Here is a 14,916-nt window from a genome sequence, read left to right as displayed (position 1 = left end):
TTGTATCCCCGCATCTCCACCGCACGTCCGCTCCACACCAAAAAAAAAATTTGTAAAAATGAAAAATAAAAGTAAAAAAAGTAGAGCAAAAGCCAAAAGCCAAAACCCAAGAAGAAGAAAAGTCGGCGTCTTGCTTCACCGACCAATCATCACTTCTCTCTCTCTCACCTCACCCACCTTTCCCCTCTCTCTCTCTCTCTCTAAAATTTATATACCTATCCCCTCTACCTTCGCTTCTCAATTCAATATCAGTGAGTATATACGTTACTGATACCTAACCCTCATTAATTTCCTTTAACCCTTTTCAATTCATCTCTTCCTTTCGCTTTAGGGTTCTTCCGCGAATTTTTTGTTTAAAGCGGAAAATCCATCTCCCTAGTTTTGTTTTCCCAGATTTGGTCTAGTTTTAGTTTTTAATTTATTAATTTGTGCCGTCGGTGATTATGGGGAGTTTAATTGCGGAATCAAGTGCTGTTTCTTCCCACACGAATGATTTTTTAGTGGATAGTGATATGAAAGATAGCAGGAAGAAGAAGCGCCGAGCTAGGAAATCTAAGCAATCGCCGTCAGGTAATCGGGTTTTTGAATCTCTTCTTATTGTGTCGTCTATGGAGATGTTCTTCACTGTATAGTACTTCTATTAAAGATTTCATTTTTATGAGATTAACTAGAAAATTGGCTGAATTTGGAATCTTGTCGTAATGCTGCCGTCAAAGATGTTTATAGCTATCGAATTCCGCTTCTTTTATTTTCTGTTTTAGACCAATTAGGTTGTAAATTTTATTATATTAGGTTATGAAAGCATACGAAATAGTAGTACTATTATATAAGAAACCACTGTGTGTTAGTATTACTTATCACTGCCAAGAAATCCCAGCATGTTTTCATATTCTTTGTGTTTATGTTTTCGTAGATTTGAGAAAATTAGTCTGTCTGCTGTTTTGATGCTTATGATACTTGTGGTTTTTTATGCAGTGGGTGAGGCCGATCTGGATGCATCTAGCTCACAGAATGCTAACGCTTCATCGCATAATATGGTGTCAGATGGGCATCATCAACCGCCTCAAGAAAGTAATGTAGGCACTGGATTGATTGCCTCAAAACATGTAGATGAACTAGCTACGGATGGAAATCTTATGAATCAGCGATCAGTTCCTCCTACAGGCGAGGAACCGTTATCTCTCAGTCCAGTGCCTGAGCCTGCTTCTAGTGAAGAGCCTGTTGGACCTGTGTTGATTGCACGGCCGATTGATTCCCTGGCGCGTCGGACATATTTTCCTCCTCATTGGTCCACGGATGCTACGGATAAAGCACTAAAGGTTGGTTGTGTTTAATGCATGTAAGGTTTTTTCAGGACAGCCGTGTTATCCCCTCCTGTCATAATGGTACTACTTTTCTTTGTGCAGAAAGGGGAGTTGTTGAAGGCTGAGTTTCGTGTCAATGCTCATAATAGGCTTGAGGTTTGTTCTACAACTTGCTTTGGTTCTGTTCACTGTGATTGTATGCAGTTGATCATGACATGTGAGGTGTTGAGCTTTTATTTATTTTTTAATGTTAGGCCTATTGCAAGATCGATGGCGTCCAAACAGATATTCTCATTGGCAACGTGGTGGCTCAAAATAGAGCTGTAAGTGTTCCTTAATTTGATTTGCGCCTATCTGAAAACTCCTGCTAGAATGAATATATATTCTCTTCTTTACCCTTTTCTCCATATATGTCATGAAATTGTCTCTGCAGAAATTTAATACTAGATGTCACTTTCTATGTGAATTCTTCTTCATGATTTACATGTTAATTCGTCTTCTGATCCATTTTTTCTTTCTACATTGAGTAAACTATTTTAATTGTATGAAGGAGCTGTTTGTCTACCCTGTGATACTGAAACTTGTATCTGTAAAATTTGAACTTACCTAATAAATAACTTTAGTGATTGCTATTCTCTGCAAAGAGGAGGCTTGTAGTTTCTGCTAAAATCGTACTGGGCTATTGGTTGGCTTTGTGACTAAGATTCTGTTTTGCTCTAAAATCAAATTGAAGTTGCCTAGGACTCTAGGAAAAAAGTTTTCTGCCTTATTTTGTGATCATTATACAGCAATTATGATGTGCATTTGTTATATCTCATCAGTATTATTATTGCATGTGCTTTTTTGCATTCAAAGTGCTACTAGTTGTATGTGCTTTTTTGTAGTCAAAGTGCTACTAGTTGCCACGTGTTTCCAAAATTTCCTTAACCTGTAATAATCATTCCAATTTCTTGACTTCAACTTGTTGTAGATTGATGGAGATACTGTTGCTATTGCCATTGATTCACCATCATTGTGGCCGAGAATGAAGGGGTCAGTTGAAACTACGAATAATGCTGAACCAGACAACAATTTACATGATGGTCGTAGGCATACCCAAGATCGTTCTAGCGGAAAATGTAATTTAGATGTGGAGCCCCAGAATGGCTTTTCCAGTAACAATGGATTTGTTGCTAAAGGCGGTGCCTCTCAGGACGATGAGTCTTGTCCTGGGGAAACCTCGCATAACTATAGCAATAAAAATGAAGTGTTGAGCGAAGGCTATGTCGGTGGCTCTCAAGTATCTACATCTGATTCTTCCATGCAGTCTTGTCTTGGTGATGCCCATGATTCAAGGATTTCATTGGTGAAGTTGTGTGCCTTAACAGGTTTGTATCCGTCAAAAAGACCAACTGGTTCAGTTGTTGCTATCATTGAAAGGTCTATTCGAAGGGACTATATCGTTGGTTTCTTGAGTGTGAAGCAGTGGCTTTACAGTAGAGCGTGTAAAAAAAAGAACTCCAGGAAGAACAAATATCAACCGGAACTCAGTCAAGGGTATGTTTTATTGACGCCAACTGATCCAAAACTCACCAAAATGACGGTCTCCATCATAAACCTGCCAGCAAGCATCAGGAAACGTTTGGAAGCTGGTGATTTGACAATCGAGTCCGATCTAGTTGCTGCCAAAGTGGTTAGTTGGGCTGAAGAAAGTTATATCCCAGATGCTTGTGTTGTTCAAGTTTTTGGAAGAGGTAGTGATGCTGAAGCTCAGATTGCTGCAATTTTATTTGAAAATGCAATTGATGCTTCTGAATTTTCTTCTGAAGTAATCTCGTGTCTTCCACACATCCCTTGGGAAATACCAGAGGCAGAATTGCAAAGCCGAAGAGACTTAAGAAATTTGTGTATTTTCACTATAGATCCTTCAACCGCTACTGATCTCGATGATGCATTGTCAGTAGAAATATTGCAAGATGGTAATTTCAGGGTGGGGGTTCATATAGCTGATGTTTCCTATTTTGTTCTACCCGATACAGCTCTAGACACTGATGCCCTGATTCGATCCACCAGTGTTTACTTATTGCTGCGTAAATTGCCAATGCTGCCCCCTATGCTTTCAGATGATGTAGCATCCCTCAACCCTGGAGTGGATAGGCTTGCATTCTCTATTATTTGGGACATGAATTCTAGTGGTGAAATTCTAGAGCATTGGATTGGCCGCACCATCATACGGTCTTGTTGCAAGCTCTCGTATGAGCATGCTCAAGAAATTATCGATGGTGTGTTTGATGTTCGTAATTGTAGTCAAACAGTGAAGCCTTGGCCTAATTTATATGGTCAATTTGAATGGTCTGACATAATTGAATCTGTGAAAAGGCTTCACGAGATCTCAAGACTATTAAGGAGGAATAGGTTTGATGATGGGGCTTTGTCTCTTGAAAGCCCAAAAGTTGTTTATTTGTTTGATGAAGAAGGCGTACCATATGATACTGTGTTTTCTGAGCGCAAGGACTCAAACAGTCTTGTCGAAGAGTTTATGCTCTTGGCCAATAGAACAGCTGCGGAAGTGATTACAAGAGCATATCCATCTTCTGCTCTACTGAGAAGGCACCCCAAACCTAATCCTCGTAAACTTAGAGACTTCCAGGCCTTTTGTAACAAACATGGTCTAAAACTGGATGTTTCTTCATCTGCCCAACTCCATCGTTCATTGGAGCATATCAGGGGGGAAGTTGGGGATGACTCGGTTTTGTGTGATATCCTTATGTCTTATGCTGCAAGGCCAATGCAACTAGCCTCGTACTTTTGCAGCGGAGAACTCGAGGACAGTAATGATCATGGTCACTACGCGCTCGCAGTTCCTTTATACACGCACTTCACTTCTCCTCTGCGTCGTTACCCTGACATTGTGGTACACCGCACGTTGGCTGCAGCTCTAGAAGCTGAAGAGGTTTACTTGAATAGGATAAAAGTGCTGAGAAACATAGCCAAAGAGGAAAAACTGGGGAGATGCTTCACTGGCGTACACTTCGACAAAGATGAAATAGAAACAGCTGAAGCTCGAGATGCTTTGTTTGCTGAAGCAGCAAGATATGGGATTCCACAAAGTCTTTCTGATGTGGCTGCTCATTGTAATGAGCGAAAGCGAGCTGCCAGACATGTCAAGGATGCTACTGACAAGCTCTACATGTGGCTTTTGCTTAGAAAGAAGCAGGTATAATTTTCTCTCACATGTCATCCATTTTTAAGTTAGCTACATTTCACCTTTCTTTCCCTCGTAATCTTTTGTTGCATTCCTGATCGTTTTTGTGCACTGACTGCTTGATCTATTCCATCTATTGCTTCTTGGCAGATACTTATTTCTGAAGCCAGAGTTTTAGGTCTTGGACCGAGATTTATGTCTATATACATTACCAAGCTGGCTGTAAGTTCTTCTTGGCATTTCGCCTCGTCTTACTCTCGTGTTTATATAATAGACATCTACTTGAGAAGTTTGTCTATCTGGGTTGCTAATCTTCACCTGCTACTTTCTGGCAGATTGAACGACGTATATACTATGATGAAGTTGACGGGATAACAGCAGAGTGGCTGGACGCCACATCAACCCTGGTGCTCAGCCAATCGCACAAGCGTTCAAACAAGAAAAGCAGTCCAGGAAGGAGCAGCAAGACATTTGACGAGGTTGCTCTGCTGGTGAACCCTGTCGAGGGAGAGTCACAGACATACGGAGATGCTACAGATTGTGAGCCTGTTTTCTTCCCCCTCACTCTGCATCTCCTATCAACGATTCCTGTTGCATTGCACGCTGTTGGCGGGGACGATGGCCCCATTGACATCGAGGCAAGGATGTACGTTAGTTCGTATTTTCACTAACAGCATCGTCGTCGTCCTCCTGGAAATAAGGCGTTGTCATGGAGCTGTAGGCTAGGGTCGGCGGTGAAGGTGAAAGTCGAACGACGGAGAGGTGTATATAAGGTAAAGGGGAGTGTGGTTGTTCATCAAGTGGCTATGTTTTAGTTATATGCCATTTGGTGTGTTGCCGGAGTTTGTTTTGAGTCTACCTGAGTTAATATGGAGCCATGGATGTTTTATTATATTTCTGTTTTATTATATAAATAATAGTAAATCTACTGCGTACACTATATTTGTGATTGTAACTTTCTGATTATTTTTGATAAATTCCATAATTTTCTGTAAGTTAATCATAACTATTTGTGTTTTGGGATTTATGAACCTCAATCTGGCTTCAGATAGCGTTTAATGTTGATTAATAGTACTGACATTAAAGTCTACTCAGAGTATTAGATGATAATTGTTTTTAGTATTGATGTTTTGTCAATGTAGAAAAATCTGTCTGCAATGCTACCACCAATTTCACCAAAAAATAGCAATTATTACTTCCGTCTTTGAAAATTTGTCCCATTTTTTCATTTCCGTTCGTCCCCTAAAATTTGTTCCATTTCACTTTTACCATTTTTGGTTGCGGACCTCATATTCCACTAATTCATTCATACTCATATTTTATTATAAAATTAATATATATAAGTAGGATCTACATTCTACTAACTTTTTCAACTCACTTTTCATTACATTTCTTAAAACTCATGTCGGATTAAAGTGGGACAAATTTTGAGGAACGGAAGTAGTAAAAATTATAAAGTTTTTAGTTATTACAAATTTACAATAGTGAATAGGATTTGAAATTTGTACAATTCACTACAAAATCTAATTGAAATGATATTTTCTCGTATTCAAAAAAGTTGCTGTTATTATAAAATAAAAGTACTCCTCAATTCCATTATAAATGAAGCATTTCTTATATAGCATAGAATTTTATGTAATTCTATTTTATGAGCTAAATAGAAAAATAATGAAGTAAGAGAAAATGATATAGAGATGCTAATATTTTATTTTTAGAAAATGTGTTAATTAGATAAATACATCCAAAAAAAAGAAAATGTATCTTTGTTTTGATTGGATAAAATACAACTTAATTTGTAAAATGTTTTTTTTTTTTTTTCAATTCAAATCCGAATGATGACTGAAGCATCAGTAATTAACATGAAGATTCCCCAAATGAGAGAAAATATGAAGAGAGAAAGGTAAGCCCCAAATTTATAGGTCAAATTCATAGATTGATGCTGATGCTCCACTCCAGTTCATCTTCTTCCCACAAAATGCTGAGACCGCAATTGCTCAAACCCCTCACTTTTAACCAAATACTGTCCAATAACAAAGCCGTAAAGTTGGGAATCTCTGCAGCTAAGAGGAGGATTCCCCAAATCATGGCCTCCTCGATTTCCACTACTCAGCAGCAGCAGCAGCCCGTTTCAGCTCAAGTCGATTCGTCTCAGAACTCACCCACACGCCCTCTGCAGGTCTCTCCCCTTCCCTTTTTCGTTCTAATTGCGTGTCCGAATTGACATTTTGAGCTTTGGAAAATCCAGGAAAATGTGCGAATTTATGGCTGCTTTACGAATTCACTAATTTGCTAGATTTGTTCTGAGATATCGACCAGTTTGTATTGTTTTTTTGTTTTAATTTTGTTGATTGAAAGAAAAAGGTTCACTTTTTTGAGGCATGATTCTCAATATCCAGCTTATAATGTGGTTTTTAGAACTTAGGAGAGATGTTAGATTCAGATTTATGAGTGGAGATTCCTATATGACCAAGAAAGCATCAGTGGAGATTCATATATTCGCGATTATATGTCCTACTTTTTGACTGCTCGGGTTTCAAGAAACTTAGTTGAAGAAGTTAGTGGAATGTGAGACTCATTTGTGACTTAGTCTACTTACTATATGTAGTAAAAGTGAAACAGGACCGAGTTATGCTGGATGGACCAAAATGGCCAAATCGGATGTGTAATCGGAAACACGCTTTAGATGGATAGTGATGATTTACTTTTGCTTGGAGTCTTAAGTGTCTTTGACTACGAATTTGGGGATTCCATATAACATAATCCCTCCGTCCCGGTTAAGATGTCTGTTGGGTGGCACGTGATTTTATGAGCAATTGTTAGGACAGATGGGAAAAGAAAGTGAGATAGATGGAGTTTTGATGTTATGAATTGTAAAAGCTCACTTGTGTTTGAGTTGGTTTATTATGGTTGAAGGCTTTTTATTGTTTGCATCTTTCAATACCTTTGGATTATCTAGTGTTGTTGATCTTGAGTATCCTTATCGCGTATTGATTTCCCTTTTCCGGCTCATTTTTTCAGATTGCAAAGCGGTTGGAGAAGTTCAAAACGACAATTTTCACGCAAATGAGCAGCCTTGCGATCAAGCACGGTGCTATCAATCTCGGACAGGGCTTCCCCAATTTCGATGGTCCGGAATTTGTGAAAGAAGCTGCTATCGAGGCCATTCGAGCTGGTAAAAATCAGTATGCTCGTGGATATGGGGTTCCCGACTTGAACTCGGCTGTGGCTGATCGTTTCAAGCTGGACACTGGTCTCGTGGTTGATCCGGAGAAGGAAGTTACTGTCACCTCAGGATGCACGGAAGCAATTGCTGCAACGATTCTAGGGCTCATAAACCCCGGGGATGAGGTTGTGGTATTTGCCCCATTCTACGACTCCTATGAAGCTACCCTGTCGATGGCTGGCGCGAAAATTAAGTCCATCACCCTAAAGCCCCCGAACTTCTCGATCCCGATTGACGAACTGAAGTCTGCTGTCACGAAGGACACTCGCGCCATCCTGATGAACACTCCACACAACCCGACAGGGAAAATGTTTACGAGGGAGGAGCTCGAAGCCATTTCCTCGTTATGTGCAGAGCATGACGTGCTCGTGTTCTCCGACGAAGTGTACGACAAGCTGGCCTTCGAGATGGACCATATCTCCATCGCCTCGCTCCCCGGAATGTATGAGCGGACCGTGACTCTGAATTCGCTCGGAAAGACATTCTCGCTGACCGGGTGGAAGATCGGGTGGGCGATAGCTCCCCCGCACCTCACATGGGGGGTGCGGCAGGCGCACGCATTCCTCACGTTCGCGACGTCCACGCCGATGCAGCACGCGGCGGCCGCCGCCCTCCGGGCGCCCGAGTCGTACTACGAGGAGCTGAGGCGCGACTACGCCACGAAGAAGAAGATCCTGGTGGACGGCCTCGAGTCCGTGGGCTTCACGGTCTTCCCGTCGAGCGGGACCTACTTCGTGGTGGTGGACCACACGCCGTTCGGGATGGAAAACGACGTTGCCTTCTGCGAGCATCTGATCAAGGAAGTCGGCGTCGTTGCCATCCCGACGAGCGTGTTCTACCTTGATCCCGAGGAGGGGAAGAATCTGGTGAGGTTTACCTTCTGCAAAGATGAAGAGACTCTTCGAAGCGCGGTGGTGAGGATGAAGGAGAAGCTGTTGCTGAAGAAATGATAAATAATGGCATTAATGTTTTATAAGTATTAATCTTGTTACCATTGAATTCTTTATTGAATCAAATTTTATTTTTAAACAAGAAATCCTTTTTTTCTTTCTCCAAAACCATTCATAATTCGTGAAATACTGTATAGTAAGCTGTAAAAATAAATTCATCTACCTCTACTTACTCACATTACATGACAACTTAATTTTTAAAATAAATTTTCGTCCCAAATGAATTAACTATAATTGGTAAACACTTTATTACCAAATTTACTACAACAAGAAAACGTATAGCAATTTCCTTATACTACTAGAAAAATATACATAATTACTCTCTCCGTTTTTTAAAAATAGCAACTATTTCCATTTTGGGCCGTTTCCTTAAAAATAAAAAATTTAGAATTATTTTCCGACACATTAGAACGTTTTGCTTTATGAGGTAATAGTACTTTACATTATATGCTATTAATAATTATATAATTTATATATTTTTTAAATAGTTGATTAGTTGTATTATATATACTACATAGTTTTGCAATTTGTCGTTTTTTCTAAATATTATACACATGAAATATGCATAAAAACTTTATATAATAAGTAAGTACTCAAATTAATGTGCATATAGCATGACTTTATATAATAAGGCAAGTACTCAAATTAAATTATGTGCATATAGCATGTTAACTTTATAAATAAGTTAAGTACACTCAGTTAGATCCTTTCAAAATTTTCAATCAATGTGCAATGAACTCAATTGATTTTAGGGAACATTCATTTTAACCAAGAGTGCACATATGGTTAAAAGAGGAAAAAAAAAGTGCACTTATTTGTTAGATTCAAATTTCAAATTGTGATCTATTGTCAATTTATCATTGCCTAGATTCATAATTCACTACCCAGTCCACTATTAAGAGTATGAAGAGTAATATACATGTAAAAAAAATTGATGGACCGTGGATCTCAATTTTATGATGAATATGAATAAAATAAATTAATAAAGTGAAAAATACTAAATGAGACAATTAATAATTGACATGCTAAAATGCCAAAGGGACAAACTGTCTTTTAACTCACAAAAAATTGTTCAAATTCTAATTTTTCTAATAATATTTTAAAACAAAATATTAAATTACAAAGTTCCAATATTTTCAACTATCTCATTTGTACACAAAACTAGATTCTTTGGTGAGGTTTATATTTGTGAAATTTCATTAAAATAAATATTTTTTCATTTCCTTTATTTTCTTATTCTAATTAAATAATATTGTTTTGAGCATCACACAAGGTGTCGTTTTGCACACGAAAGAAACAACGGAGAAAAGTTGAAACTTAGTGGTTTAATTAATTTATCATCAATCATTACGAAACTAGCCAAAATTTGACCATGATTCAATATATAAATGACTATTATCTCACTTGCAAAATGAAACATATATTCGCGAAATGGACGGAATATCATATTAAATATTATTTTCTTATATATAAAAATATTTTTCTAATATAATGTAGTTCCTCGGACTATTTTTTTGGTTTTCCAAGATATTTCTCTGATCGACAATTAAAGGACTAATCATCATCCTAATCGTCATCACACTAAGCGATAGTGAACTGACCAAATAGGCGATAGTGAACTGACCAAATAGTTTGCTCCATTCACATTGACACTATTAACAATTTTTATGGGTTACAAATTTTACTGTATATTTAGTAAGTTGGAAAAGGGAAAAAAAAGTTAATACTGGATGATTATGTGAAGACTATATAGCGTTGCATTTTGTCGTTATTTATAAAATTTTATCTACATCACATGAAATGTGCTATAAAAATGTGAACTTTATAAATAACAATGCATGTATATTCTACTGGTCAATTTGACTACTCTAAAAATGTATACTACGTACTTGCTAAATTGGGTTCAAATGTAATAAGTGCATACAAATCTACATTGAACTCAATTGATTTTCAGAATTCAAATTTTAAATTTCACTTTTCGTTTCCTCCACTAATAAAATTCGTATCTTTGTTATTTAAAATTTACAATAAAAATTTCATTTAAATGTTATTATACTCCGGAGATGATAAATATATTACTTACTATATTAGTTCATTTCATTCATATTCCATTATAAAAGTAAATATATAAAAACGGTACAAAGTAAGATTCTTCTTATCAAAATAAAGAGATTACTATTTTCCTATATACTTTTGAGGCAAATTGAAGCATCCAATCCGTAATAAAACTACAAAAATCAGGAAAAAAAGCTAGGAGTATAAAATTTTTGGATTTATTCTTAATTTTCCCACAACAAAAAAATATAGGTGGCTTAAGAGTAAATTTTTAATATATTGTTGATATTTTTCAAAATTGAAAATAAGCCAAAATTTACATAATTTCATGATTTTTCCTTAGCACTATAATTTATCTTAAATTAATCGTCACAATAAAACTACGCCGCCAAGAAAAAATGAAAAGCAAAATAAAAAAAATACGCAAAGTAAATAAATAATAATATTCGGTAAAAATATCTGGTTCTCATTTCTCATCGTCTTCTTCATCCCCCCATCCGACGGCGGAGAATCTCGAACCAATCTGAACCGTAGATCTTCAATCAACGGTCACAATCAAACGCAGATGGCCCCACCATATTCCTCCTCTTCAAAAAACCCGGACCAGTCTGATCATTTCCGCAGCTTCAAACTCTTTCTTCTCTCTCTCTCTCTAAAATTTCAGACACACTCTTCCTCTCTCACCCACGCAACAACAAACTCTCTTCTACGCTAATCTCTGCTTCCCCCGGAGATGATACCGGCGCCGAATCCCATCCAACGGCGGAGCTCGGCCTAAAAATGGACGGTCAGAAAAGCCAGCTGAAGCTCACTAGAACCAACTCCTCCCTTCTCCGCTCCTCCCCCACCGTCCGTTCATCGATTCAGAGCCTTTCGTCAGTGAGCGAGATTGATTCCGATCAAGAAATAGCAGACCTCGAGGAGCAGAAGCCTCACCGAAATCCACGCCCACCACCTGTTCGACCTAATCCCCTCCCGTTTCTCGCCTTTCTCCTCCTTCTTCTCTACGCTTTTCTCAACTGGGACGGCGCCTCCACCTCGGAGAGTCTCCTCCTTGCCTTAATCCTCGTCGCGGCGTTGCTCTTCCTCGTTTCGAGAAACAGGGTTTTGATTGGGAGAAGCTTCGTTTTGTGTAAGGGGCTCTGTGATGGGAGATTGGGGCTTTCGTGTTGCTGTTTTACCTCGAAGAGTCAAGCCAAGCCGGTGCAGTGGTTCATCGGTGAGCCGAATTCGGAGGAATTGGAGGAGAATGAAGAGGTTGTTGTGGTGAGGGAAGGTGTGGAGTGTTACACCAATGGCGATTTCTACGAGGGTGAGTTTCACAATGGGAAGTGCAATGGGAGTGGGGTTTATAGCTTCGTTGTGAACGGGAAATACGAAGGGGATTGGGTTGATGGGAGGTATGATGGGTATGGGATTGAGAGCTGGGCGAAGGGGAGTAAGTATAGAGGGCAGTATAAGCAAGGGCTGCGCCATGGATACGGGGTGTACAAGTTTTATACGGGGGATTCGTATGCCGGAGAGTGGTGTAATGGGCAGAGCCATGGCGTTGGAGTGCAGACTTGCGCGGATGGGAGCTGTTACGTTGGGGAGTTCAAGTATGGTGTTAAGCATGGCCTTGGATGCTACCATTTCAGGTTAAAGATTCGATTTTTATTGTGTCCTTTTTCCATATTTGAAGTTCTTGAGTATGTTTGGAGGATTTTGTGTGTGCAATTTGATGGGTTTGTGATGATTGAATGAGATGGGATTAAATGAGATAATAATCTGTTGTTTCCCAAAATAGAAAAAAATCTTTCAGGTTAAAGATGTGATTTTGTTATATATCCTTTTTTCATATTCTCAATTCTTGAAATTTGTTTGTAGGCTTTATTGTGTGCAATTTGATGGCTTTGTGTTGATTGAATGAGATGTGATTGAATGAGATAATGATCTGTTTTTCCCAAAATGGAAAATTATTTCTGGCTAAAGATTTGATTTTTGTGATATCCCTTTTCCCTATTCTTAGTTCATGAATTTGTTTGCAGGCTTTTATGTGTGGAATTTGATGGTTTTGTGTTGCTTGAATGAGACATGATTAAATGAGATAATGTCCCAAAATGGAAAAATCTGTGCTTGATGTGTGTGTTTAATGTTTACCTTATAGATTCATTTGGTCTCATGAGTCAATTGTATAGAATTAGTTGGATTTGATGCTCAATTGGGAATTAGATGTCTAAATTTTGTATATTACTCCAAAAATTTGTTTTGCAACTTGTGATTAATGATGTTGAATAGTGCACAAGTTGTTATACAGCTTTGATGTCTCTGTCTTCACCAGTCTTCACCAGTCAATCAGTTGAGGAAATTTCACCAGAAATCAACCACCACTTTTCTTGAACATCTGTTTCTGTTTCACCTCTTGCTTGATTGATCTTAAGTCTAAATCAAGCTCTTGCTTCTGTAGGAATGGAGATAGATATGGTGGGGAGTATTTCGGAGACAAAATCCACGGCTTCGGAGCTTACCACTTCGCCAACGGCCACTGCTACGAGGGGTCGTGGCACGAGGGGCGCAAGCAGGGCTACGGAACGTACACGTTCAGAAACGGAATGAACAGGTCCGGCGAGTGGGACTGTGGCAGCCTCACAACGCCCCTCCCCCCTATATCAGACGCAGTTCTTCGCGCCGTCCAGGTATATATTGAGAATTTGGACGAGGGTTACATTTACACACACACTCTCTACTTACATAAAATCTCGTGCTGGATTGGAAATGTGTCAATTACTGTGAGACGAGAGGGAGTATTCTGCACAATGTTGATGTTTTACCTCTTCTTGTGCGATGGCAGGCTGCAAGAAAGACGGCAGAAAGTGCGATCCACCTGCGGCGCGTGGACGAGAAGGTGGAGACGGCCGTGGCTGCTGCGAACAAGGCGGCCACGGCTGCAAGAGTTGCTGCTGTGAAGGCAGTTCAGAATAGGACCAATCGAAAGTTTTGCGACACTAACTGTTAAATACCTGGCCCGCGACCGGGCTCCTATTAAAGGGGCAATGAAAGAAATCGCCACCCCGATAAGCCGGAGGGAGGCGTGCTCCGAGTAGGTCGACCATACATCAATCTGTACATAGGATCCATGTATACATCATCCTTCCATGGAGAAAAAAATGAATCATTTTTCATGGAAGATCAAATCTTTTTTGGCTCCCTTTTTCTCTACTTTTGAGTGGGTCAAACTGAATGGATGAGGCCCATGATTTTGTTGTGTTTGAGTCCAAAATTCATGATCCCAGCCTGTTGTCTGTTTGTTATTGGATGAATATCTTATCTATAATGTCAGTTCTTGTTTGCTGGTTTTCTTGTTCATGCTTGGAAAACCAGTAAAGGTTTAAATCAAATCTATTTGTCAGAATCTTGCATAGACCATGTTATATCCATTTCTTGCCAGAACGAGTTCTTTATTGGATAAGGCAAAGATATAGGAGTAGTTTCTTTCTTGTAGTCATATATATGAACATGGATTGTTTAGGTATTTTATATTTAAACATATTTATGAATGAATATTAACTAATTCAAAATGAATTACTCAGTATACCTCATGTTTCTTCTTTCTTCTTATCGTATATTCTATTCGTCTCAGAATAATAAGAGTTTCCAATTGACTAACTACGAGTATTAAGACTATGTAAAAGAAAATTAGTGAAAATTTAGTGGAACACGCATCTCACTTTTATAGCACTATTAGTTTTATAGGGAAATATGAGATATATATATATATATATATATAGGGATGTACTAAGATGACAACCCTCTTTATTGTAACACCATACCACTATTTTAGGCCGTTGGATCTGAAAATCGTGTGTTTGTCATGCTGCCACGTGTAAAAACACGGAGGGGTAAAATAGGAAATTTATAATTTTACGTTACCAGATTGCAGTGCTGTTCATTGAATATTGCAGTCTTACCACAACAATATTGCAGTTTACCACGACTGCAATATCTAATATAGTAGACTGCAATATCTAATACAGTAGAATGCAAACCCGTGTTTTTTCACGAAACTTAATCCTAGGCGTCCATTGATGAGATTTAACGGACTATATTGGTGGTATGATGTTATTTTAACTATGGTGGCACCCTAGTGCACCCCTATATATATATAACACGGGTTTGCAGTCTACTGTATTAGATATTGCAGTCTACTGTATTAGATATTGC

General features: G+C 38.6%; 3 protein-coding genes across 3 annotated transcripts; all 3 read left to right on the top strand.

Moving 5' to 3' along the window:
- Positions 1-134: 134 nt before the first annotated feature.
- LOC125221765 (Ribonuclease II/R family protein) lies at positions 135-5,494 on the top strand. Its single transcript, XM_048124005.2, has 7 exons — positions 135-570; positions 976-1,319; positions 1,407-1,460; positions 1,559-1,627; positions 2,275-4,500; positions 4,639-4,710; positions 4,824-5,494. Exons 1-7 carry the CDS (start codon positions 444-446, stop codon positions 5,157-5,159), a joined length of 3,228 nt encoding a protein of 1,075 aa, XP_047979962.2. The 5' UTR covers positions 135-443; the 3' UTR covers positions 5,160-5,494.
- Positions 5,495-6,338: 844 nt separating this feature from the next.
- Positions 6,339-8,747, top strand: LOC125224165 (uncharacterized). Its single transcript, XM_048127524.2, has 2 exons — positions 6,339-6,664; positions 7,507-8,747. Exons 1-2 carry the CDS (start codon positions 6,425-6,427, stop codon positions 8,659-8,661), a joined length of 1,395 nt encoding a protein of 464 aa, XP_047983481.1. The 5' UTR covers positions 6,339-6,424; the 3' UTR covers positions 8,662-8,747.
- Positions 8,748-11,365: 2,618 nt separating this feature from the next.
- Positions 11,366-14,093, top strand: LOC125224178 (Histone H3 K4-specific methyltransferase SET7/9 family protein). Its single transcript, XM_048127537.2, has 3 exons — positions 11,366-12,353; positions 13,163-13,391; positions 13,547-14,093. Exons 1-3 carry the CDS (start codon positions 11,497-11,499, stop codon positions 13,709-13,711), a joined length of 1,251 nt encoding a protein of 416 aa, XP_047983494.2. The 5' UTR covers positions 11,366-11,496; the 3' UTR covers positions 13,712-14,093.
- The last annotated feature ends 823 nt before the right edge of the window (positions 14,094-14,916 follow it).

This window comes from Salvia hispanica, chromosome 1 (assembly GCF_029641045.1).
Source record: "Salvia hispanica isolate PSC_SH4W2 chromosome 1, Shi_PSC_v1, whole genome shotgun sequence".
Classification (NCBI taxonomy): domain Eukaryota; kingdom Viridiplantae; phylum Streptophyta; class Magnoliopsida; order Lamiales; family Lamiaceae; genus Salvia; species Salvia hispanica.
The sequence above is the reverse complement of the archived record's forward strand: the minus strand, read 5'-3'. Positions and strand labels throughout refer to the sequence as shown.

Bases quoted from the DNA above. Each gene is read 5' to 3' on its own strand.
- LOC125221765 (XM_048124005.2), top strand. From the start codon at position 444: ATGGGGAGTTTAATTGCGGAATCAAGTGCTGTTTCTTCCCACACGAAT. The intron at 571-975 runs GTAATCGGGTTT...TTTTTTATGCAG, and splicing joins ATCTAAGCAATCGCCGTCAG to TGGGTGAGGCCGATCTGGAT. The intron at 1,628-2,274 runs GTAAGTGTTCCT...AACTTGTTGTAG, and splicing joins TGGTGGCTCAAAATAGAGCT to ATTGATGGAGATACTGTTGC.
- LOC125224165 (XM_048127524.2), top strand. From the start codon at position 6,425: ATGCTGATGCTCCACTCCAGTTCATCTTCTTCCCACAAAATGCTGAGA. The intron at 6,665-7,506 runs GTCTCTCCCCTT...TCATTTTTTCAG, and splicing joins CACCCACACGCCCTCTGCAG to ATTGCAAAGCGGTTGGAGAA.
- LOC125224178 (XM_048127537.2), top strand. From the start codon at position 11,497: ATGGACGGTCAGAAAAGCCAGCTGAAGCTCACTAGAACCAACTCCTCC. The intron at 12,354-13,162 runs GTTAAAGATTCG...TTGCTTCTGTAG, and splicing joins CTTGGATGCTACCATTTCAG to GAATGGAGATAGATATGGTG. The intron at 13,392-13,546 runs GTATATATTGAG...GTGCGATGGCAG, and splicing joins CAGTTCTTCGCGCCGTCCAG to GCTGCAAGAAAGACGGCAGA.